At 42.5% G+C, this 23,800-nt stretch overlaps 1 protein-coding gene across 9 annotated transcripts in view; it reads left to right on the plus strand.

Annotated features, from left to right (window-relative positions):
• Positions 1-1,385: 1,385 nt before the first annotated feature.
• The window catches only part of FAM193A (family with sequence similarity 193 member A), a 93,782-nt gene continuing 71,367 nt past the window's right edge, over positions 1,386-23,800 (plus strand). For 4 of the 9 annotated variants that reach the window (XM_084850801.1, XM_084850803.1, XM_084850805.1 and 1 more), the window contains exons 1-2: positions 2,125-10,500; positions 16,320-16,394. In XM_084850801.1, coding sequence (XP_084706927.1) covers positions 10,288-10,500; positions 16,320-16,394 — 288 coding nt within the window. In that variant the 5' untranslated portion in view covers positions 2,125-10,287. The other 5 variants (XM_084850812.1, XM_084850811.1, XM_084850802.1 and 2 more) reach the window with 5 other exon arrangements.

Here is a 23,800-nt window from a genome sequence, read left to right on the forward strand (position 1 = left end):
AAAGAGGAGAGTGCAAAAGCTGGTTTGAAACTCAACATTAAAAAAACTAAGATCATGGCATCTGGCCCTATTACTTCCTGGCATATAGAAGGGGAAGAAATGGAAGCAGTGACAGATTTTACTTTCTTGGGCTCCAAGATCACCGCAGACGGTGACTGTAGCCATGAAATTAAAAGACGTTTGCTCCTTGGGAGGAAAGCTATGGCAAACCTAGACAGCATAGTAAGAAGCAGAGACATCACCTTGCCAACAAAGGTCCGCATAATCAAAGCTATGGTTTTCCCAGTAGTAATGTATGGCTGTGAGAGCTGGACTATAAGGAAGGCTGACCGCCGAAGAATTGATGCTTTCGAACTGTGGTGCTGGAGAAGACTCTTACGAGTCCCCTGGACTGCAAGGAGGTCAAATCAGTCCATCCTAAAGGAAATCAACCCTGACTGCTCATTGGAAGGACAGATAATGAAGCTGAAGCTCCAATATTTTGGCCACCTAATGCGAAGAGAAAACTCCCTGGAAAAGACCCTGATGCTGGGAAAGACTGAAGGCCAAAGGAGAAGGGGACGGCAGAGGATGAGATGGCTAGATAGCATCACCGATGCAATGAATATGAACTTGAGCACGCTCCGGGAGAGAGCGGAGGACAGGAAGGCCTGGCGTGCTATGGTCCATGGGGTCACGAAGAGTCGGACACGACTGAACAACAACAAAAGAGGTGGCAGGGGAGAGTGATCAAAGGGGAAAGGTCTGTATGGGCCAAGAAGATTAGGTGGGGCCAGGAAGCAACACTTTCATTCTCTTCTTGCTCGCCTAACAGCTGATCAGTAGGAAGTTCAGGAACGGGAAGGAGAATCTGGTGTCCTAACATTTCTCAAGGCTTTTATTAAAAATAACTTTTTGAAGGGGGCAGGGACTGGAGAGCTTCATAGGCACCATTTGAGGCCCGTGGGCACAATGGCACCCACGAGTGCTGCGTTGGGGACCCCTGCTCTATTCAGCCTCAATGAACAGGGATTCAGCAGGTCATAAAACACTTTTTAAAATACCCAAGCAAACAATTTCCCCTCGCATAGACGCTAAAGTTGGGAACCCTCCCCGATGAGGAGGAGGTGGAATACTACTTCAGGCAACAAGTAGAAAATTAGCATAGCAGGGGGCAAGTTGGCCTAGTATTTTGTTTTTTACATGGAGGAGCGTTCAAAATTACATCCCCGCGCTCCCTGCAGCCTGAAGTGGTACAGTCGCCCCTCGCCTCTCCAGAACTCTACCACCTCATTCTGTGGCACCAAGCCTGCTTCTCTAGAAGGCGCGCGACTACTTCGGGTTCGAGAGGGACCCCGGAGGGGCCCGGTGACGTCGTCAGGGAGAAGCCTCAGTAGTCCCCCTCCGCCTCTCGCAAGGAAAGCGCCAGAGCGCCAGCGCCTGCTCGATCGCGCTCTGCCTACCGAGGCAGCCCTCCCGCCACCGGAGCAGGAGGCAGCCCGCGGCACTGCGCGCGGGGCGATACGCGCAGAGCACCTGGAGAAGGGGGAGGGGCTGGCGCAAGCGGGGCCGGCGAGAACTGCTCCTCGCCGCGCCGTCGCCTTGTCTTCCTCCGCAGCCTCGCTTTCTGGCCTAGTCACGCGCTGCCGCTGAGGAGAGTCCCTGAGGTGAGATGCGGTGCTGAAGGCTCACGGAGTCCTCCGGCCTGTCGGCCGCGGTGCTCGACTGTGAGGCTGCCTGGGCGCTTCTTCCCTCCCGCCCTCCTCCGTAAGCCGCTGTTGAGGGGTGGGGGAGACTCGCTGGATGCCTGGGCTGCCTTATGGACGGCCTAGCGCAGCCACCCGCTCCCTTCCCTTTGACTTCGGGCCTCCGAGGACGGCTCGGGGCCGGTCTGCTTGTCTGCGCCTCTCGTCTGCTCTGAGGCCGGCCGGGGGGGGGGGGGGAGACGACGACGACGACATGTCGTTGCCTTGTTGCCCCCCCCCGGGGCCTGTTTCTTCTGCGTGGGGGCAGTCGTCTAGTCCCCGTTGTATCTAGTCTCCTGAGGGGCGTTTTCTAAGACGTCTGTTGCCTGAGTCTCTCTCTCTCGCAGGCGCTTCACGCAGCAGCGCAGAGAAGGCCAAGACTTCACTGCTGGAGGTGATATTGGGCGTTTTGCTGCTCTGAAGCTGCAGAGGGGCCCGCAGGCCTATTCTTTCTCCAGGCAGTAGCGTGGCTTTATTTCTCCTTTGCTCATCTCTAGAGTAGCGATCCTCGACACCCTTTGCTCGCATAGTTTGGCCTCATGTTATGCGGATTGGGAAGTTCTTTATTAAAAAAAAAATGTTTGTCTAAAACTACCTTCAAGATGGTAGAGGCGCATTCTCGTTTAAAACAAGGCTTTGGGAACTGCTTTGAGAGTCCAGTTCAAGTAAAATCAGGGTGTGTCTTTTTCGTCCTGCAGATGTGAGGAAGTATGTAAAGTATTTCTCAAAATAACTCGATATCTGCTTCACCCTTCCCCTGTTTGTTAATTGTTTTTCATCCATAGTCTGAATAGATAGTACTTTATTCAGTTATGTTCTTGGGAATTATCAGTAAACTTGCATGTTTATATCTGGAAAGTAATTTGTGGAGGAGAAATTCCCAAACCACTGTGAGAAATAAAGGATTCTGTGAGGCTTCCAGGAGGATGCTAGTACTTACTACATCTCTGTATGGCTTTCTGCTCTCCTTGTCTCCTTTTAGTTGGCCTCCTTTGGGGGCAAATAATTGTTCTTGTGTCTCAACATTGGATGTGACTGTGTAATTCGGTCACTCCTGATGTAGACACACAGCACAATTACTTGTTTGCACAGATGTCTTTTGCTTCTCTGCATGAATCATTGTTCTGTTTTTTTCTCCCTTCTAATTGGGTAGCATGGTCAGATAAGTGCTTTGTGGAAACAAGGTCTAAACTTCTCTTGAGGCAGATAATTATTACATACTCTAGAAGCAAACCTTTTTAGATGTAAGAATTAAAAAAGTATATCTCCAATTTTAATTCAGAAAAGTGTGCATCAGCTATTAAAGTTTTAAATACTGATCTTGCAGGGACCCCCTCCCCCACCTTTTTTTTTGTGCTGTAGAGAGGTGAGGGCTGTGCAGCGCTAGTTCCTGGACTGTGGTTCAGCTGCAGGTGTAGCACTGGTTGCCTGGCAATAGGAAAGCAGTATCCACAGGCCCATTTGGCATTGTGACAGGGATGCTTCACAAAAGATCTGGAGGGTGCAGGTTTCTTCAGTTTTTCAGGGGCTCTTTAAAGTTTCCTATGTACATATTAAGAAAAACATTCTTCTGAATATTGTATGCATGGGTGTTGGAAAGAGTAACTTTTAGCTGCTTTTACCATGCTTCTAAGTAGGAAACTTAAATGTGGGGCATTTCAACTGCCACTCTGGTCTTTAAACAGGCTAGAATAGCATGGAAGTGAGTGACTGGTAATGGTGGTAGAAACAGTGTAGGGAGAATGGCTTATCCTTCCCAGAACTGTCCTTCCTTTTTAGGCCATCTGGAGTGCTGGTTATGGGTGACATACACACAATATTCAGCAAATGATTATTATTTTTTTGCCTCTGTTATGCTATGGCAACATTCCATTTGAATGTTCACAGTGTAGAGTGTTTCTGTCTCTAATTCCTTACGCTGCCCTAATCTTGTTTAGGAGAGTCCATATTCCCATAAGAAGAGCTTAAATGCTTCATATTTAGTAATCCTACTAATGTGCCTTCATTTCTATAAGCCAGTCTTACAAAGAAATGTGTCCAGATTACATTGTGTATTCAGATTACATATGCCCTAGAGAACTGTTCCAGAAATGTTTTATTGTGAGATAGCAGGATAATTTAGGGCACCTTTTACTCAAGGTAGCTTTCAGTATTTCCCTTTCTTTGACGTAAGGTCCAACATTCAGTACACTGTGAATAGACCTGACTATAGACAAATCTGCTATCTGTTGGGTGTGAAGGACAAAATGGCTTTCCAAATTCCTAAAGCGTTTCCACAAGAGACCTGACATCTTCAGATACTTTTTGCACACTTGGCATTTGATCATGATGATGTCTACCTGTCTTCATCTTATTTTGGTGCTCTACCTCTTCAAATTAACCTATCATTCTAGCAGCCGTCTAGTCAGTGTCTATGGGCTGATGGCTTTCCAGCTAGTGTGACAGTTCTTCCTTTGGCCTTGATACATGCATTCAACTATTTATGTGCTTGATTGATAGGAATGGCTGAGAATGTACACTTTCTCTTCTGTCCTCTGTATTTTCCAGTATTAAATGCCAGTGAAACTTCTGGATGCTTTCTTGGTAATTCATAGCCCTTAGGAATCCACCAAGCATAATTGTTGTGGTCTAGAGTAAAAAGCCATGGAACGAGCGCTGCTAGAGCAGCTAGGTACTTGTCATTTCTAACATGCAAAGAATGCATACACCAAAATGCAAAGCTCCAATGACCATACAGTTGACCAGCACTGAAACTGAGGATCCTCTCTTTTGTGCGCACCAAGTATTGAAGTCCATGTGGTTCTTTTCACTTGAACACTTTTTGTTCCCATGTACTGCTTATAGGCATGATGCTGTAGGATATCCAGTGAAGCAGCTTTAATCCGGTATACATGTCATGTGTTCCCAGTGTGAGTTATTTTAAGTAATTATTCTGCTCGTCCAGATTTTGCAGTATTTGCTTCTAGCAAAGTTTCCATCCAACCACTTCCTTACAACCAGTCACCTGCAGTCTTCGAAGGCTTCATCTCTATATGAAAGACAAAGAATGAGAAAATTATCTTTTTCATACTTATCAGGCTATTCCCATTGAAGTTGTTTAACAATTACATACAATGGCTGGTCAAAGGTTATGGATGGTGTTTGTCCATCGTGTTAAGCATTCTTAACAACATCTGTCATTGGTGCACATAGCATCACAAAACAGCGGCAGCAGTGCCATTCAGTGTAGGCTTTAATTCTTCACAGGCTGGTGAACAGCTTGGGGGTAAACCATGGGGAATTCTTGTAGCTACGTTGACCTTAAATAAATGTTTTTATTCCTCCTTTTCACATGAAATGTAAGGAGGATGTGCCAAAGTGGTGATTGTGGTCACTGGAATGATGACAGGGTCAGAGGTACATCAGTGTGGTAGTGGTCTAGTTATCTTAACACTTGTTTCACAGTTGAGCATCAAAGAACCACATTCCGTGCTCTCGTTTTATGTGTTTATTACAGTTCTATACCGCCCAATAGGGGAAGCTCTCTTTATGTGAGAAGGGTGCTACATTAGAATCTACTGCATTGCTTGAGCTGGAATTGTAGTCTCATGTTGTCCACTACTGCTATAACAAAGACATTTCTGTATAAACTAGGTGAACAGGCAACTGTGGTGTTGCTGATACACACATTTGTCCCATCTGAGAGGAGAGGTCGCACACGATTGTATGAAATGCTGAGACCAAAACAAGAGAACTTGTCAATGAGTCTTCTCTCCTGCTGTAGCATGTAACATCAGTGGAATGTAAATTTGAAGTGGTGCCTCAATATCAATTCTGTGTCTAACTGGGTTTCAGTTTGAATTTCCTCTTCATGCAGTTAAACTTCAGGAGCTGAACTAATGCGAATATTGCGGGCGCATTTGGTTGATATGACGGATCCGTCATGTTATGCCCCTCAAGTTTAATTGCCTGTTTACTAAGACAATTAATACATCGCAGCACATGGTACCTAAGTGAGTAGAGAAGAGGGGCCACTGCCTCTAAGTCCATCATGCCCCCTTTCCCCCTCTTACAGTCCCACCATCCTGAGGCCAGCTGAAGCCAGATCATGCTAAGTTGTAGGAAAGGGATCCTATCTATCAATCCCTGGCCCCAAAGGAACACCACGTGTGGCAAAGTTGCATCCTTTATCGATTGGCACGGAGTAAGTCCTGAAAGGAAAAGACATGGGTTGCTACCCAGTACCCTCAGCAGGATTCTTGTGCCTTGGATAGTGGCTCTATTAATAGCAGGTGTAGTGTTCCTGATGGCACCAGTTCCATGTTAGCTTCAACTGTTGCATAACTGTCTGTCACACAAGGGTGCAGGAACCTGCCTGGAACTAGTAGATAGACAACCTCATGGAGGAACAGCCAGGATCATCTTGGTCACTGTTGCTGGTCATGATGTCTGCATGGATCAGGGATTGGTCCTGTATCTGCAGGACAGTGGCCTATGAAGAGCAATGGGAGACAAGCACAGAGTGCATTGAGCAATAGTCAGCGGCTGGAAAAAGTCGTCCTTGGGCCTGGATGCACAGTAGGTGTGTGTGAGGAGAGGTGCAACCCTAATGTTTAGCCTTGACTCAGTGTAGTCTTGACTCAGTCTCCTGTCCCTCTGTAGGGCAAAGGGAGAGACTGCAGTTACTGAGAGTAAAATTGCTTCTTTCTCCTTGAGGATTGTAGTGGAACTCTGTGCGTAATATCTGTAGCCCCATTTGGGCAGTCAACAGTTGGCTTACCTTAACACTGTGCCATGTAGTTCCACCCCCAACACAGCCTGCATGTGAAGGGCCCCTCCAGGCATTTCTCTGTACAGTGCAGATGTCTGCAGCCAACACACATATAGCTATAGGGATGTAGGCTCCCTCCCTATGTACAGCTGCTGGGGGGTGGGCTACATAATGCATATGACATGGTGGGGAGGCTGTAGCACAACCCCACACCCTGCTTGCATGTTAGGGTAAGCTATTTTCTGAATGCCTGAATAGAGTTTGGTTGGAACATGGATATAATATGAAATGTGTTTGATATATTTATAATTCTATGTCTTTGTACACCTATATTCTTTTGTTTTCTCTTGTGAGCCGCTTTGAGCATAATTTGGAAAAACAACATACAAATAAATGATGATGATTGATGATAGGAGAGAAATGGTAGTCCCTGGCAAGCGGATGGAGTGGTCCTGCTTGTCCTATCTCTCCCTCAGGAATGTCTAGGGAGGTGGAATGTCTAGGGAGGACAGAGACAGCTCAGCCCTGGATTTCCTGAAGGAACAAGAGTTCAGTTATAGGGAATTTACAAATGAGACCTCCAACAAAATGTTGTAGTGTACCTTAACCCCTAGGAGCATTCTTGTGCAAGGTTCCATTCAACCTGGAAAAGGTGGTCTTCTTCTTCCTTCCCCCTTCTTTTAAACCTTAATTGTGGATTAACTACTTTCAGCATCAGTTCATACCTATCCATATCGTAGTTCAACCAAATATTAACATTTCCTAGATTTCCATCTAAATTACAATGTTCATCTATAATAAATGTTACTATTGAGCTTACTGAAATGCCACCTTATTTTGATATTTATCTAATGCAGCCAAGTAGTGATTTTAAAATTATACTCAATGTAATACATATCTTGCTAATGTTGACAAACTAAATCTGTAAGATCTAATTTCGTGGAAACTTGTTCTGCAGGACATCTGTGTTGTAAATTCACCTCTTTAAATCACTGTCACAGCCATACTAATTTGTAAGTGTGATAATACCGCCACACCTGGGGAATATTGAAGCCCCCCTTTTCCCCATAAATCACACAGGCTATATTATTTTTTCTAGACTTTTTTTCTGATCTATGAAAGCTGGACCCCCTGTAACTGAAAAATGTCCAAGTCTTTCTTTCATTGACAAATGCTTTACTATTTTTATTTACAATGATAAACACATTGAATTTAAATCTAATTATTGAAATGTAAACTTACATTTAATGTTTTTTCCTCTTTACAGATAAAAATGTAGGTGGAATCCATTGAGTGCTTGGAGGTTTTCTGACGGTTCTTTATAATAACAAATTATATTTAGGGCATGGTCCTATGGGTTACTCCCTCAATGATTGTAAGCCCCCAGACTTGGAGGCTTAGGAGCGTCCAGTGCAGGGCGGGAGGAGTGGTGGAGGTGATTTTTGCCTCCCTGTCCTCCTGCCCTGCGTTTTTCATTACATGGGCTTTTTTGCCTGTCTAGCTGGGGCGCTTTGGAGAGGAGGGAACTTGAGAGGCCTCAGGATAGCTTGTATTCTGGCCTCTCTAGTCTCCTCCCCACCCACCGAAATGCCTCTTTTCCCAACCTCTGAGAGGAGCCGGAGCATGTTTTTCCAAGCTGGCTTCCGGCATTGGGGGGAGCAGATTGTCGATTCTTCCTTCTGAGGTCAGGATGCTGTCTCTGACCTCGGACTGGAGAGTCCAAACTATCCTGTGGCTGCTCAAATGCTGTCTAGGGGCCATAGGATTGCTCCCTTAGTCTCTTTTCCATAATCTGAGGAAAGGCTTTGACACATAATTGCTCTGTGTGTTCCTGATTTGTATATACAATAAAATCATGCCATATTTTATAAGAATCAGATATTTTGACTTTGCCTTTAATTTCAGTTAGTAAGTCAATTTTTCTGCCATGGCTATTTGCCATTGTGCCATGTGCCAAGACTTCAGTATTAGACATTCTGCAGTTTTCCAGGTTTTAGCTATTAATGTGCAAGCTGCTATCAGCCGTGAACACGATTAATTCCTTAGATGTCATTTTTGCATTTTCTTCTTCCCATATTGTTAACAGTGCCAATGCTCATGTGCAGTATTTGCCGTTCTTGAGAATATAACGTTCCAACACCGTAACATGACAGGGCATGACCACCACATATTAATAGCTGATTGCAATTTCTCCAACATTTTGAATTATTCGTGTTTGCTATTCTTGCCAGACACACTGGTGTAATATACCATAAGTGTAACAACATAACAAATTCTCCCTAAGGATAATTAGGATTTCTTTCATTAAGTCATCCATAATTTATCCCATACATTTTGCTCTACAGTTATCCCAATATCTTCCCATGTTATTTTTAATACATCTGATGTATTTGCATCTATTTCAATAAGATGTGAATAGATTTTAGATTAATCCTTTATGTTGACCATATGTTATAATAATATACCTTCAAATTTTGTCATATTTCTAGCCATACTTTGTGTTACTAGAGCATCCTTCCCCAGCCTGACACTCTCCAGATGTGTTGGACTGCAACTCCTATAATTCCCAGCCAGGTTGGGGAAGGCTGTACGAGAGGATTCATAAGAAGATAATGTATTATCTTATTATGTCTGTTATCTTTGTCTATTATCTCTCTGTATCTGTCTATTATCTTTGAGCAATCATGGAGGACGGGTGAAGTGCCGTCTTTAAGGCTAATACTAGGGCCCCTAGACAGCATTTGAGCAGCCACAGGATAGTTTGGACTCTCCAGTCTGAGGTCAGAGACAGCGTCCTGACCTCAGAAGGAAGAATCGACAATCTGCTCCCCCCAATGCCAGCTTTGAGACTGTAGTATGTAATAATTTCAGCTAAGCTAATTAAAATACTGCAGAGTGTACAATACTATATGTATTGGAAGTGACTGATTAGCGATAATAGAAATAGCAACCCCTTCTGACCAGAAATGTCAGTGATCATCTAGACTTAAAGCCAAGTCTTATTTAAAGACCCTAATGGCTTGCTATCATAGATCATGGGAGACACAAAGCTGTGAGTTAAATATAGTATAGAAATTTACACAAAGAGAACCTTATATCTCAAAAATGAGATTTGGTAAGTTTCCCATCATAGTTTGTTCTGATACTTGTAAGAGTTGGGCTTAGTTAGTCCCAAAATATCTCTAGCGAATATTCATGATATTTAAACTTGTCTGCAAAGATTTTTAGCAATAAACAGGAATTCTGATTTGAACTTGTTTACTTGGTAACTTCCCAGTCTTTCTAGACTTCCTGGATATGATAAATTACTAGCTAGGGCTATTAAATACTTTAGGGGGCAATCCTGTGCATGCTTAGACAGAAAAAAAGTCCTACAATCCCCAGCATTCCCCAGGCAGTATGACTGGCTGGGGAATGCTGGGAGTTGTAGGACTGTTTTTTCTGTCTAAGGGCACAATCCTATGGATGCTAGACAGCTATGGGATTGTTCAGTTTTCGGGAACCCCCTCCCCACCACCTCGTAAGCCACGCGGATCGTCCCTGTGCTCCATGCTCAGAAGAGCAGTGTGGTGTGGGGAAGGGCGGGGAGCGCGGAAGTGCTGGTATGATGCTTTCTATGCATCGTCCAGCCTCCCCCCCCCACTCCAAAAATCTGCAGCTAGACAGCCAAAATCAGCCATCTAGCCATGAATGCAGGGTGGCTGGAGTGCGGAGGAAAAGATCCCCTCTGCACTCTGCCCACCCTACATTGGATAGGTGGCCATCTCCGAATTCAGAGGTGGCCACCTATCCCCATAGGATTGCTCCCTGAACATGCATAGGATTGCACCCTTAATTTGTTTTAGTTCAGGCTATTCACCTATTGCTATCTTAATTTTTAGACTTGGAATAGCACACGACTTCTATAGTGAAGATACATATAGTGCCTTGCTTCAACGGTATTGCAAGTTGGAAGAGGAGATGGGGCAAGTTGCTGAGGCATGGCTTGAATGTCAGAAAAGAATAGATGATTATGTTGATGAACAGGTAAGAATGTTATATGGGGGGCGGTCTTATCAGAAGTGTAGAAGTTAAAACAAAGTATTCTGTGTGTAAAGATATATGCAGTGATGAAGGTTTTCCAGAAAATTTTGAGTGAGGCTAATTTGCATAGGTTGTTTGCATCAGAAAATGTTCAGATGCCCTATAAAGTGATCTAATGTAGCACATTTATTTTACTTGTATTTAGTAAATAACAAAATTTGCTAATTTTTTGCCCCAATCCACCTCAAGTTTTTGACCTGAAAAATTTGAGGTGGAAAAATTAAAGCACACTTCATGTGATTTAAATGATATATTATGTAGACAAGTATTTGAATAGTTGTAGAAATGTAAAGAGAATAACATATACTTCCCTTACATTGTTGAAATTTAAGGAAAAAATCAAAGGTATTGAAAACTGTTGACACTAATTAATGTTAGCAGCCCAAAGAACCGGTTGTAGGGGCTCCTTCAGTTTTGTTGTCACTACTTATCGGTTTCATTTCACACAGGTATATATATATATATATATATATATATGTATTTCAAGGATATATATGTATTCTCTTGCATACTTGCTAGGACGAATCACCTGAAAAACATTGATTACAACTTTGAAATTGCCAGACTTGCCCAATATTGTATTTGCAGTTGGCATACATTCATTGTTACGATAAACTTATGACATTGAGAAAGTATCATGAAAAAAAGCCCTGAACATTTCTGGAAAATTTTCCACCCCACATCACTGGATATTTGTTAAAACTAGATTCATTGATACAATATTTATGTGTGTGCGCGTGTATATGAACATCCCTTTAGTTTAGTTATTTATCTTATATATGTTGCTTTTTGTAGGGGGTCAGGAAGTGGCAGCCGTATGGGCCAAAGGGAGGTCAAGAACTGGCTCCAAGAGGTTGGAGGAGTTGGGGATGCTAGTTCTGCTGTTCCTACCACTTCACAGCTTGTTGGTGGAAAGTTGCCATGAAATGTTTCTGTTGCCTCATGTCAGCTGTGCTTGGAAGGCATTAACTGGAAAGTGTAGGAGGGGAAATATATTTTTGTGCGCTTTTTGCTGGGCAGCCACACAAGAACCAAGAACCTTATTAAGGCAAGATATGATCATCCAAACATGATAACTGAGTCTTCACCGTCAAGTGGAATTCATTTTGTGTGCTAAGTAGTAAGTAAAAAAAAAGTGAAAGAGCCAGATACATTGGATTGTTCTTCTTTTTTTTGAGTTGTAAGAGTAGATGTGATTTATGGTAGTATACTTTCTTTTAGCATATTATTTATTCTGTTTAGATATTTTATCTCTTTTTGTGTCTGCCTTTTCTTTATGAAAGTTCAAGGTGGCTCACAACAAAAACCATAAAATACAGTAAAATCAGAAATCACAAAATGAAACAGAATGGCAGACCAAAAGATAAAACATAAACAAAACAAAAAACATGACAGTGATCAAATATAATTGTAAAAAACCCCATAGGCTAGGTGGTAAAGTCAGGACTTTAAAGGTTTTTTTAAACAGAACAGTTTTACCACTGTAGTGGAAGGCCAGTAAGGAGGGGATAAAATGGATATCCCTGAGAAGGTGTTTCTAAGCTTGGGTGTTGCAACAGAAAAAGTAATAGTGATTCTTCGGTACAGTGTTATCAAATCAGGCTATCGTAGGACTGTGAAGTCCTGTGCTTAAGGGCACCAGTTGCATATCCTAATATATTCCTGTGGCACACACTATTCTTGTTTTGGCTACCACATTACTAGTGAAGTTCACAGATAAGGCATATAGAATTTGGTAGCTAGTTATTAAAATGATTTAAGTATTTTTAACTTTTTATTTACATAAATACATATTCTCTACACTTCAACTCTAAAAGGTTTCCAGACTAAATAAAAAAAATCAAATTAAAATAAAATAACAAGCAGCCTAAAACAATTAAAACAGGAGAACATTAACAGCAGCAGATTACTAAGAGAGCAATTGTGTGGTCTCTGAGCACAGCTTCCAATATCTGCTTGGCTTGTCAACAGAGAGAGGACCTTCTCAATACAAGCACATCAACTGTGGAACTCCCTTCCACCATCATATATGGATGGTGCAAAGCCTTACAAGGTTTCAGCGCAAGTTGAAGGCCTGTTTGTTTGTTCAGGCTTTTGAATGAATTTTCTTCTGCTGCTGCATTGTGTAAACTGATATCTATTTGTTACTGTTCTTGTTTGTTTGATTATATTTTGTCACTGTTTTATTATTTTACTGTGTTTTATTGCATGTTCTCCCTTCTGGGATTATTTTATAATGAAAAATGGGAAATACATTTCTTAAATAAACAGGAGGAAGTGTGGTGGGAGGCAGGGCTTCCTGTATTTGTCTCCATCTTTCTTCCTGTATTTTTTTCTCCATCTACAGACAAAGAAAAAATCAGCTTCTCCCACTGCCAGAAACGGGAGGGAAACATTTAGATACACTCTTTAAACATCTAAATGCTTTCCAGGGTGTGGTTGGGGGGTTGAGAGGCCAGATCCTTCAGATCTACAGCCTATCCTTCCACACCCCTGCCACACCTGTTTTTCTGAACTCAGGAGAGGGAACCATCGTTGAAGTTTCCACGGTGGCTTGGAGGGGGTGGAGATCTGCAGATGGATCTCCTCCTCCGAGGCCAAACCACTGTCTCCAGTCTTGGAGGAGGAGATCCACTGCATCCTATAGCTCTTGGGAAGCTATCTAGGGGCCAGAGGCTTACTCTCAAGTATTGCAAGCTAGTGTGGAAAGAAGTGAGCAGCACTGAAGCTGTTTCCTTTGATCTAAGGAACCTTTTAGATTTGTAAAGAACTGACTCTTCTAGGTTAAAGGAAAGGCAATAAGTGACTCTTAAATAAGGGATAAACATTTTAAGTTTATATATTTATTACGTTTCTACGCCGCCCAATAGCCGAAGCTCTCTGGGCGATTCACAACAATTAAAACTATAAAATACAACATGATAAGATACAATATAAAAGTTTAAAACTTTTTGTTTTTCAAGTATGAAAAACTAAAAAATTAAACATAGCAGAAATTCAAAGATTTAAAATACAGTAACAGATTTAAAACAGAAACTGAAAGACTGATATACCTGGGAAAATAAGAGGGTCTCCACCTAGCGCTGAAAAGAGCACAACATAGGTGCCAAGTGAGCCTCTCTGGGAAGCTCATTTCAAAACTGGGGTGCCACAACATAAAAGGCTCTCCTTAGCAGCCACCTACTAGGCTTTCTTTGGCAGGGGCTCCCGGAGAAGGACCGCTGAGGACAATTTTAGGGTCTGGGCAGGTATATATGGAAGTAGACAATCCTTCAGGTAACCTGGCCCCAAGCCATTTAGGGCTTTGAATGTTAATACCAGCACTTTCAATTGGGCCTGGAAATGGACTGGCAACCAGTGCAAATAGAAATCTACTGGCATAATATGATCATGTTCGCCAGTCCCTGTTAACAATCTTGCTTCCCTATTTTGGACCAGCTGAAGTTTCCGGACCATTTTCAAAGGCAGCCCCACGTATAACACATTTCAGTAATCCAGATGAGAGGCTACTAGAGCATGGATAACTAGCTAGGCTATCCCTGTCCAGATAAGGATGTAGTTGATAGATCAGCCGAAGCTGATAAAAGGTACTCCGAGCCACCAAGTCTACCTGTGCTTCTAGTGACAATACTGGATCCAAGAGCACCCCTAAACTATGAACGCGATCCTTTAGGGGGAGTGCAACCCCCTCCAGAACAAGTTGAATATGACTTAGCCAGGCAGACAAACCACCCACTAAGACAAGATGGAGGTACTGTTAGTGGGTGGTTCATCTGCCCGGCTAGGTGATATTCAACCTGTTCTGGAGGGGGTTGCACTCCCCCTAAAGGTTCACGTTTGTAGTTTGGGGGTGCTCTTGGATCCAGAACTGTCACTTGAGGCACAGGTGAACTCAGTGGTATGGAGCACTTCTTGTCAGCTTAGGCTGGTATACCAACTGCGCCCTTATCTGGACAGAGATAGCCTAGCTACAGTTATCCATGCTCTGGTAACTTCTCGTCTGGATTACTGCAATGCGTTATACGTGGGGCTGCCTTTGAAAATGGTCTGGAAACTTCAGCTGGTCCAAAATAGGGCAGCAAGATTGTTAACAGGGACTGGCCAGGGAGCTCATATTACGCCAGTACTTTTCCAGCTGCACTGGCTGCCAGTCCATTTCCGGGCCCGATTCAAAGTGCTGGTATTAACATTCAAAGCCCTTAACGGCTTGGGGCTAGGTTATCTGAAGGATTGCCTTCTCCCATATGTGCCTGCCCAGACCTTAAGACCATTCTCAGAGGCCCTCCTCCGTGAGCCCCTGTCAAAGGAAGTGAGGCGAGTGGCTACTAGGAGGAGGGCCTTTTCTGCTGTGGCACCCTGGCTGTGGAATGAGCTCTCTAGTGAGGTTCACCTAGCACCTACATTGTATTCTTTTCAGCGCCAGGTGAAGACGTTTTTATTTTCCCAGGCATTTTAGCTTTCCTGTTTTAAATCTGTATTTTAAATTACTGCACTGCTGCTAGGTTTTATTCTGGTTTTAGTCTGGTTGTATTGTTATACTGTGGTTTTAATGTTTTATATATTTTATATTGTTTTATTGTGTGCTCTTTAGTTTTAATTTTGTGAACCACCCAGAGAGCTTTGGCTATTGGGTGGTATAGAAATGAAATAAATAAATAAAAATAAACTAACAGAATCTCCATCTTTTCTGGATTGATTCTCAGTTTATTGGCCCTCATCCAGTCCATCACCATGCCCAGGCACTGATTCAGAACACTCACAGTCTCATCTGGGTTAGATAAGAAGGAGAGATAGAGCTGGGTGTCATCCTCATATTGATGACACCTCAGCCCACACCTCCGGATAACCTCTCCTAGCAGTTTCATGTAGATGTTGAACAGCATAGGGGATAGAATATAGCCCTGTGGAGCCCAGTAGCATAGCTGCTAAGGCCCAGAGCAATAATCCCCAGCACTACCTTTATCTACTGGAGTACAGTGACAACTAGAAAGTGAATTCTAAAGACAAGCTCACACCTACACATTTCAAGGGATATTTTTATTGAAGTTGCTAACCAAAATAAGGGTTTAATTAGTGTGCGTTTGCAGCTGTAGGTTTGGATTTTATGAAACACAAGGCACTGCTTTCAGAATGAAAAATCGCCATCTTCTTTCTGCCCCCCGCCCCGGCCAAATGAACATAAGGCATCTTTTGATCCCATACCCTGATTCTGGAGGTGAATATCCTCAAAACATTCAGGTCCTAGTACAAGACCTTTGATAACCATTTTGTGGACAAAGGTCAGGTAAGCCTGCTCAGCTGACCTGAGCACCTGAAGTGATCATTGGGGGTTCCATTGAGCTTCAGCGAATACTTGCCATAATGAGCCCAGTCCATCTTGTTTGATCATGTAAAACATACTACTTTATTGGATATATATACAGGTATTTATATTTTATCATAATTGTTATCATGTATTCTTTCTAATCATAGTAGCTATATGTTATTTGTAGCTTGCTTTTCAATTTAAGTTTAGCCTTGTGTAAGCAGAAGAGCAGACTTCTACATTACAGAAGGTAGAAACAAACTCGATTACATGTAATTTAATGGGCCATATTTTTTCTTCCCTGCCTCCAAATACAATTGATTATGTAATGCCTCCTTATGGCATTACTTGATCTGAAAGTAGTATGTTTATCATAAATGAGCATGTATATTCTGAAATCAGTGAAGTAGAAATCAAACTGCATTTGATTAGTGAACTTGGCTTAATTTTGTTCCAGGTAGCAATGAGAACAAAACAACACTTTCTGAAAGAAGACTGGGAAGTTTTTAAACAGAGGCATTTCATAGAAGAGGTAAAGCTATATACTTGCATCACACACAGCTCAATCCTATGCATGTTTACTTGGAAGTAAGTTTCACTGTGTTCAGTTGAGCTTACATCCAGGCAAATGTGCATAGGATTGTTTCCTTCTTTATATGTAAAGAAGTGGAAGATCCCTTCTGTGGTGTTTGGTGAGATTTGTTTTTCTCCAAGTGCCCCCATCGTGTGCTCCACAAACAGCCAACACTGTCAGTGCACATTTAACGTAATGTTCTGTCTCATTTGTATATTGTTTTGAATATACTGAAAACCTACAGCCTATACAAATTTCTATAATGCTGTAAAATTAACCTTTATAACAGGTTTGTAAACAAAGCTACACAGTTTTATAGGCTAGATAAAAAAATTACTAGCTTGCTAAGAGGTTATTAGGCTGCATTTCCATGTTGGTTGCAGAGGAAGGGAAGTCTCTTTCATCGTGGCCAGAATAGAAACACAGGCTACTAGCTTTTTAGAAGAGTACCTTTTGTCAAGTGGATTGATGGAGGAGGGATGCAACTGAAGATAAAGCCAAGGCTACATGCCTTGTTAACAGGGTAGATGATGGTGTTGATGGATACTGGGAAAAGATGGGAGGAAAAAAGAGCAGTTCAGCCTTTAAAAACAACAACCCTTGCATAACCCTACATCAGACCATGAATGTGAGGGTTGTTTAGCCCTCCAATAACCCCCGCCAGCAGGGTTCACACGACACAACAACCCCCAGTTAGGGGTTGCATATTCATAATGGCAGCTAGCATGCACCACAGCTCCTTGAGGATTAATTAACCCACAATGGTCTGCCATATTGTGGGAACCAGGTCAACGTAGAAAGTTTCTGGGTACAGATAGATGCTCTTAAAGGAATGGAGAGGGTCCGTGAATAAGCTGAGAAATGGGGCATCTGGGAAGGTGTATGTGTGTGTGGGGGGGGGCAGGTCAGCAGTAGTTGCCCTGCCCACTGCTGTCATGTGGCCACCGATGTCGTGTCCCAAGATCATTCACCCCTAGGGCCAAAAATGGTTCGCCCCTGCCTTAAAGCATCAAGCACAGATAAACTCTAGGAATATTTAGAATAGGTGTGAATTTGGGTGAGGTGGTCATGGTGCTTGGCCAGATAGTGCAGTTAAAGTGAGCAAAGTCAATTTGGGTCTGTTGCCTTGATTTCCTCCAAAAATGCTCAGATGCCCAAAAGCACAAGTGGTGATAATTATTGTAGAAAGTTAGGCATAGGGATGAGTGGCGCAAATAGATGGGAGACTGGGGCAAAAAGAGTGAGGCGTAGAGGACAGAAATGAGTGTAAGATGGAGACTTCAGAATCTAGAGAACGGGCAGAAGTGATGGAGGAGATATATGCTGATAATGCTGTTGAGAAAGCAACTCTCTGGATAGATTGCACTGCAAGTCTTGGAAAGAGCAAATGACTGTGTGAATGTGTGATATGAAGGTACTGACAATAGTGTGTTGTACATGGGACTTCTGTTAAGCATCCAGTGCCTTGTCTATGATGTACCCGATGAAAAGAAGAGACTGAGTCTCAAGATGTAAAAACTAAACCTAAACTAAAACTAAACCTGGAGACATTTTTTCAGAGATCTCTGCAGGCTGTAGTCTAATTTTAACCGCCAAGGAACGCCCAGAAATATAGGGTACAGGGCTAATTTGAAGAATGAAACTAGTTTTTACATCTTGAGACTCAGTCTCCCCTTTTCACTGAATGGCTTTGGATGTTCTCCAGTTTTGTCTAACTTCTTGTCTCTGATGTAGCCAGGCCCGCACATACACATTCCTTTATTATTTATTTTATTTATTTCATTTCTATACCACCCAATAGCCGAAGCTGTCTGGGCGGTTCACAAAAATTAAAACCAAAGAGCACACAATAAAACAATATAAAATATATAAAACATTAAAACCACAGTATAACAATACAACCAGAATAAAACCTAGCAGCAATGCAGGGATTTAAAATACACATTTAAAACAGCAAAGCTAAAAGTCTAGAAAGGTAAAATGCCTGGGAAAATAAAAGGTCCTCACCTGGTGCTGGAAAGAATACAGTGTAGGTGTAGGAAATGGACTGGCAGCCAGTGCAGCTGAAAAAGTACTGGCGCAGTATGTGCTCTCTGGCCAGTCCCTGTTAACAATCTTGCTGCCCTAATTTGGACCAGCTGAAGTTTCTGGACCGTTTTCAAAGGCAGCCCCACGTATAACACATTGCAGTAATCCAGACAAGAAGTTATCAGAGCTTGGATAACTGTAGCTAGGCTATCTCTGTCCAGATAAGGGCGTAGTTGGTATACCAGCCTAAGTTGATAAAAAGTGCTCCATACCACTGAGTTCACCTGTGCCTCAAGAGCACCCCCAAACTACGAACGCAATCCTTTAGGGGGAGTGCAACCCCCTCCAGAACAGGTTGACTGTCACCTAGCCGGGCAGATGAACTACCCACTAACAGTACCTCCGTCTTGTCTGGATTGAGTTTCAGTTTATTGGCCCTCATCCAGTCCATTACCGTGCCCAGGCACTGATTCAGAACAGCCACTGCCTCACCTGGGTTTGATGAGAAAGAGAGGTAGAGCTGGGTGTCATCCGCATATTGATGACACCTCAGCCCACACCTCCAGTTAACCTCTCCCAGCAGTTTCATGTAGATGTTGAACAGCATAGGGGATAGAATATAGTCCTGTGGAGCCCAGTAGCATAGCTGCTAAGGCCCAGAGCAATAATCCCCAGCACTACCTTTATCTACTGGAGTATATGTTAAACAGCATGGGGGATAAAATAGAGCCCTGTGGAATCCCATGGCATAATTGCCATGGCACAGACCAATAATCCCCCAGCACCACCTTCTGGAATCAGCCATCCAAGTAGGAGCAGAACCACTGCAGTGCAGGGCCTCCAACTCCCAATCCAGACAGCCTATCCAGAAGGATACCATGGTCGATGGTATCGAAAGTCACTGAGAGGTCCAGGAGAATCTACAGGGTCACACTCCCCCTGTCCCTCTCCTGACAGAGGTCATCCCACAGGGCGACCAAGGCAGTTTCCATTCCAAAACCAGGCCTGAAGCCTGATTGAAATGGATCTAGATAATCCGTTTCATTCAAGAGTGCCTGGAGCTGTCCTGCAACCACCCGCTCAAGCATCTTGCCCAGGAAGGGGATGTTGGCCACTGGCCTATAATGGTTAACATCCTCTGGGTCCAGGTTAGGCTTTTTCAGGAGTGGTCTGATTATCGCCTCTTTTAAAGTGGCCGGCACCACTCCCTCTCTCAAGGAGGAATTTACAACCTCCTGGACCCAGCCAGACAACCCCTCCTTGTTTGATTTAATAAGCCATGAAGGGCAAGGGTCGAGCACACAGGTGGTGGACCAGACGTGGGCAAGCACCTTGTCTGCATCCTCAGGCCTCAGTCACTGAAACTCATCCAATAAAACTGGACCATAGGGTGCTTAGCGCCTGTACCAATGGAACTGCATTAATTCCTTTGATTTTCCAGCATAGCTTCTGGGCATAATTCAGGAAACTGTGTTTGATCTGTTGCTTGAAATGGTATGTCCTAACCTTATTTATCCAAGGATAGCCATTTAATAATGCTCACAGTGTGTAAAGTATAAGCAGTGAGGTATTCTTATTTATTTATTTATTCATTCATTCATTCATTTCATTTCTGTACCGCCCAATAGCCGAAGCTCTCTGGGCGGTTCTTGACTGTGATATCCTGGTCGACTGATTAAAGTTGTTTTTGGAGAGAGTGTAAATTGGTCTTATTTGAGAAGAATTTGATGGCCAGAAATAAATATGGGCTGTGTTTGTTGTATAGCTCTATAAACTAAACTTTTAATTTTATATAACATTTAGCTTGAGTACTCTGTGCTGCCCTGAGCCTTAGGGCCAGAGTAGGACTTAAAACTGTAAGAATTTGTGTGTGGACACCACTGAATGTACATACATATTGTTGGTCTAGCACTGCTGATACGTTGGGTCTACTTCATCTTAAACTATCCTGCTTCAGCTCCTGGAACCTTCCATGCCCCCCCCCCCAAAGAAGTGGGCCTAGTGCTCTCAAGATAAGTGAATTTGGAACTCTTCCAGTGGCTCTTAGAGCCTGTGATGGTTTTGCCCACCTAAAATGTACCTATTTTCCAAGCAGTTGTTAAAAGCAATAAATTCTGCTCTTACTCATGTGTACAAGAAATGTGAATCTCATGAAGCAAAATTGTGGCCGTTTCGATTATAGACCACCACAAGAAACTCTTGATTTCATAATGTACGCCAAACCTACACCATTTTATATAGGAATGTGTACTGATTTTAACAGGGTTTAACTAAATTGGATACCTTTAGTGTGCCCCACCCCAATATCTTCTTTTGCATCAAGAGGTACGTATGTGGCTGAAACAAATGCTGATTTTTGTGGACGTGTATCATAATGTATAAAACAAAGTCTGACATGTTTTATGGGGCCATTCCTCAATCTGACATTTTTCTCATGACTAGCATAAGGTGTGCTCATACGTGTGCGCATATGTGCACTCACTTCAGGAGGTACGTGCTTAAAATCTACCATTTTGTGTGGAAATGTTTCCCAAGTCAATTAAGCAAATAGTTCTCCTAAACATTTTTACTCATTTACAGTAAAACATATAGATTATGTACAGGGCATAGTGAGCCTAGTAAATTGTATCAGTTTACAATCCCAATCAATATATTGTATATTTTTAATGATACTAAGGTAAGAGCTACCAAAATGGAATCTGAGCTTTCATACTGAACATGGAAAAGAACTTTATCTATGACATATGGCTCTTGCACAGTTCATAGCAAATTCACTTGAGCACGCCATCATCTTGATCATCATCACTGCCAGGATTTCCCATTCTACATTGCTGTCCTCACCCTCCTCAGTTTCTCTGTTGATTCTAAGAAGAACGTCCTGATGGAATTTGTTCTCCCTCAAACCAGCAGGAAACATACTTTATCTACAAGTAGTTCCCAATCACTTGATTGGGGTGGAGGTGGATGGGAAATTGATGGATGTCTCAATGCATTGGTCAAAAATCCACAGACTGAACTGATGTGCCAAATCTTCAAGTGTGTGACAGAACCACATGGAGAACATTTGTTTCCTTTGATCCCTTTGCTGCAATGGAACAGCCTCCCTTGAGCGTGACCATTTTTGCAAACATATCAAGCCTAGCTTCAACAGAAAATAGAAGGGGGCCCTCACAATAAATCAAGGACCACCTGATATAGTGTAGCAACATAATATACAAAAATTAGTTATTAAACATTTAGTCCACAATGTCCCAAATATACTGATATTCTTCCAAAGTTGATATGTCATTAAGAGATTGTATCCAAATGCCAGAGAGGCTGTAGTTAACAAACTTCAGTTCCAACATCTCTGTTGAGCTGTTATTGATAGGCTTGACTACAAACATCGACCTGATTTGCATGACATGGTGTAGCTCGTTGTGGATTATTTAAGCCATCATGAGCAGGCGCCACTTTGCATATCCAACCCCCACTCGGGGTTTGGCATGTTGTGCGAACCCGGTGAGCATGAGTTATGTGAACAACCCTTGCATAACCCATGGTCTGTTCTAGGGTTATGCGAGAGTTCTTTAACCCATGCTCACCAGGTATGCATGACATGACAATCCCCGGGGGGGGGGGTGCGCGCATATTTAAAATGGTGGCCACGCACACCATAGCCTCACGGTGAGCTGTTGTGTTGTGCGAACTAGTCCATTGTGCCGGTATGATACGAAACTGAGCTTCAGTAGGATGCTGGTCTTGTCCAGTTTGGCAAATGCCTTAATCATGAAGCCAGAGTGCAAAGATGCTATAGAATTAAATATAGGAGAATCCACATTTATTTATGAACACATCAAAATGAGAAGTTGAGCAAGACTGAAACAATCTGTTTCTACTTAAGGATTCAAGATGTGATTCAGCTTGTATGATCAAAGTCCGCCCCAGTTAAATCACATGAACAGCTTCCATAACTACTTTTAACATTTGTAAATTTTAAAAAAATTGAAAGCTCAATAATTCATTTTATTTATGCATCTTTATAGAGGTAATTCTATAAATGTTCTGTAAGGATCTGCATAGAAGGGTAAAAATGGAGGAGTGATGATCTATAAATGAAGTGAATTGCATTACGTAATACAGTCAAATCTCAAACTAGACACCCAAGGTCTTAATCATATTAACAGTTTACTGATATCAAACATTTAAATTCTACGTTTAGGAACAAGATATACTTATAAGAACTCATTCTAAGCAATTAACAAATGACTAGCCACTGCTCTCATAAATGTCCCTACTGTAGTAAACAGTGGAGTAGATTTCTACTTTATTGGAATACCCCCAGGTTGCGTGTATAGATATTCGTGTAAAATATTGTAAGAAAAGTTGATAATTCATTTGTGTTATCGGTTGACTTATTTTATCATTCTTGATTTCATTTCTCTTTATCTATGAATTATTGATTGTATATGTTCATATATTCTTACTGTATACTTTAATATTTAAATAAATTAAAAATATTATCAATAAGTCTCAAGATTGACCAATATAATGAGCTATGCAGATGGTCAGTAAAAAGCTTAAAAGCTGCAACAGTGAACCACCCAGGCAGCTTCTACTGTTAAGCGGTATAGAAATGTAGTAAATAAATAATAAAACATTGAGTATTTACACTCATTTCTGTGGGTGAATCATATATGCAAAGCTCACTTATTTAAAATAAAGCTTTTACATTTATTGAATACGGCATTGCCTTCACTACTGTACAGAAAAGAATTAAATATTTTTTTAAAACACTGACAAAAATAGAGCTATAAGTAACTCACTTTTAAACTAAGTAAGGTATAGCTAACTCTGTATTTTGGAGGGAGCAATCCTATGGCCGCTAGACAGCAGCTAGATGACCATAGGATATGGTGTTTTTCGGGAACCGACCTCGGAGCCCGCGATCCGAGGAACCGACCTTCCCCCCACTTCTACGCCGGCTCGGAGGTAGAGCAGAACAGCCCTGTCCTCTGCACTTGCAAGAGGAGTGCAGAGCGGCCAAAAAGGGGCATTCCAGGGTGCATTCCGAGGCGGGGAGGGTGGAAATGCCTATATGACACATCCAATGTGTCGTACAGCAGCCTCCTCCCCCGCTCTGCCCTCCTGCGACTAGACAGCCGCAATCATCTGTCTAGCTGAAAATGCAGGGCAGGAGAAGCATGGAGGGAATGATCCCCTTCATGCTTCTGCTGCCCTGCATTGGATAGGTGGTCACCTCCGAGTTTGGAGATGGCCGCCTATCTGAATAGGATTGCAGCCTAAGTACCTAAATAGAGAGTGCTGTTTATATAACTGAGCCTACATTATATGAT

Source organism: Heloderma suspectum, chromosome 4 (assembly GCF_057233095.1).
Source record: "Heloderma suspectum isolate Gila_16-S chromosome 4, 16-S_ref, whole genome shotgun sequence".
NCBI lineage: Eukaryota > Metazoa > Chordata > Lepidosauria > Squamata > Helodermatidae > Heloderma > Heloderma suspectum.